The 2,579-nt window shown below is 40.1% G+C and overlaps 1 protein-coding gene across 1 annotated transcript; it reads left to right on the top strand.

Annotated features, from left to right (window-relative positions):
- Positions 1 to 14: 14 nt before the first annotated feature.
- On the top strand, positions 15 to 1,736 carry LOC105456695. The gene is made up of 2 exons (XM_011700926.1): positions 15 to 1,018; positions 1,100 to 1,736. The coding sequence occupies exons 1-2, from the start codon at positions 75 to 77 to the stop codon at positions 1,725 to 1,727; spliced, it is 1,572 nt and encodes a 523-aa protein (XP_011699228.1). The 5' UTR covers positions 15 to 74; the 3' UTR covers positions 1,728 to 1,736.
- Positions 1,737 to 2,579: the final 843 nt, after the last annotated feature.

Below are 2,579 nucleotides of genomic sequence, written 5' to 3'. Positions count from 1 at the left end.
CGAAGAAAGTGGAATGTAATAGTGAGATACAGGTACAACAGAAACATTTAGACAACGAGAGTTATGCGAGTAACATGAACACGACTATGGAAGTAGATCCACAGGGGAGACAATCGGATTTATCTGACGGACCTGGGAAACAAAGGGAGAGTTATGTGGTGGAAAATGGAATTCTAAGACATCGTAACGAAGCGGACGCACCACAATTAGCGGCAAGGAAAGTGAGATTCGGGAAGGATCAAAAGGGGCCGGTCAAGGTTAAGGTAATGGTACTTCCGGATAAGGCGCAGATTAAGAGAGGTAGAAATCACTTAATTATTATACAGAAGTTGAAACTATTAAAAATTACATTTAAGGAGGTGCTTATGACCAGCCATATAGCGGCTGAAGTAGAATTCGCTAACGGTCAGGATGCTAACCTATGCCTACAAAGAGTGGAGGAAGCAAAAGAAACTGGAATTATAGCAAGAATCGAAAACAGGGAACTAATAACGAGAGGAGTCATAACCGACTGGCCAGATAATATCCCAGGACTTTGGGAGGCATTAGAGGATAAATCAAAAGTTTGCAGAATGGAGAAAATGTACCGCAGAAGGTGGGACGAGAGAGAGAAAAATTTTAGGGAGGATGACACGGGAAATATAATTATTACTTTCTATGGAAACAAGGTAGTGGAAAAAATGTGGCTCTGGGAACATGAAGTAGCAATAAAAGTTCGTCCATACATTCCTGCACTAAGACAATGTTTTAAGTGTTTCAGATTTGGGCACATAAAGGCCGTATGCAAGAGTGAAGAGAAGTGTATTATATGCGGTGAAAAAGCACATGGCAGGTGTGTGAGTACATTGAAATGCAGAAATTGTAGAGGGCCACATAAATCAACATTTAAGAATTGCCCGGAGGTGATGAGAAACAAAAACATAAATGTTATAATGGCATATCACAATCTGTCGTTTAAAAATGCAGAAAGAATTCTAGAGGGACGAGAGGATAAGAGACCAATAAACGCTTATGATAGGTATGTGGAACCTAAAAATTGGCCAGTATTGACGACAAATAAAAGAGAGGAGAGCTTATCAAACGCAATCCCTTTGTTTAGAGTACCAGCGAATGAGGAGCCGAGAAAGGGTAAAGAGTACAGTCAAGTTCTGCAAGAAGGGGATCGAGAAGATATAGAAGACCCCGCAAGATATGGAGAGAGGGAAAATAGTCCAAGAGAAAAGGCAAGAAACAGAAGCTTTGGACATTATCAACAATTCAACACGCGCGAAGAAGAAATTTCAAGAAATAGATACGGAATAGCTAACGGTTATAGGAGAGGACATAGTACTGAGAGGAAGGAAGGGCAAGGGTGGAGAGGACAGGAAGAAGTTAGAGGAAGAAAAGTTCTATCACAAAATAAGTACGAACTACCAAGCCCGGAGTCATCAGATGAAGAAAATTTGAGGAACCTAGTGGTAAAGTTGGTATACCTTATGGAAAGAGACGAGGAACTAAGAAGGATGCTGTACGCAATCCTGGAAGAGCCGAAAACAATCCAACTTGAATCACAGAGATACAATAGGAAGAGAGAGGAAGAGCAGAGTCTCGAAATAAAACGGAAGAAGGAAAGGGAAGGTGAAGAGGAAAGAGATCGACAAATAAAGATGATAGAACAAAATAAGAGGAACTATTGGCAGTCGAGGAGAGTAGGTGAAACAGAATCTGTTTCCCACGCATCTCCGTAAAATAATGGACACATTCGATTTAAAGATGGTGGTTTGGAACTGTAGAGGTTACTCAGGAAAGAAGAATGAAATCAGGAAATTTATAAGTGACTACGATATAGTAGTACTTACAGAAACTAAATTCTCAAAAGAACAAGGGATATACGCACCAGGTTTTAAGACAATAGCAAAAGCAAGTAGAGGAAAAAGTGGGGGAGTCGCAATTATGTTAAGGTCCCACATAGAATTTGAACTAATCAAAGGCTGGAATCGAGTAAGAGACGAGTTTGACGTAATTGGAATCAGGTTAATAAATACAGAAATAAAATTCAATTTGATTGCGGTTTACCGAAGACCGTACGGAAGAATCTGTAAACGAGAATGGAGGGAGCTGTTAAACTTTGACGTAAGAAATATGGAGACTGTTGTACTAGGCGATTTTAACGCTCACAATAGGACCTGGAACTGTGAAGCTACAGATATCAACGGAGAAAACCTGTATGAAGCTATGTACGATGAGGATCTGATCTGTATGAATCCGGACACTATGTCGAGATTGGGGGAAGTAAACAGTTTATCGTCTAATATTGATCTGGTGTTCTCAACCAATAGGATAGCAAATGAAATGGAATGCGGACAGCTGGATGATACATGGGGATCGGATCATTTCCCCATAGAGGTGAAACTCGAGAAGGGAGTCAGAACATATAGAAAGAGAACGAATAAAATCTCAACCATTAGCACACAATGGGAGGTAGTCAGTAAGTTACTTAGCCAAGACCTAGATGACAAAGAAGAGAGAAAGAAAAGATTAAGGGATAAAACGATAAATCCGGAGAGAAGATATGAAATACTGATAGAGATAATCAAGGA

The sequence above is a fragment of the Wasmannia auropunctata genome, unplaced genomic scaffold (assembly GCF_000956235.1).
Source record: "Wasmannia auropunctata unplaced genomic scaffold, wasmannia.A_1.0 LD335580.1, whole genome shotgun sequence".
NCBI lineage: Eukaryota > Metazoa > Arthropoda > Insecta > Hymenoptera > Formicidae > Wasmannia > Wasmannia auropunctata.
The sequence above is the reverse complement of the archived record's forward strand: the minus strand, read 5'-3'. Positions and strand labels throughout refer to the sequence as shown.

Coding starts and splice junctions, on each gene's coding strand:
- LOC105456695 (XM_011700926.1), top strand. CDS start 75: ATGAACACGACTATGGAAGTAGATCCACAGGGGAGACAATCGGATTTA. Junction 1,019..1,099: donor CCAATAAACGCTTATGATAG/GTATGTGGAACC, acceptor CCCTTTGTTTAG/AGTACCAGCGAATGAGGAGC.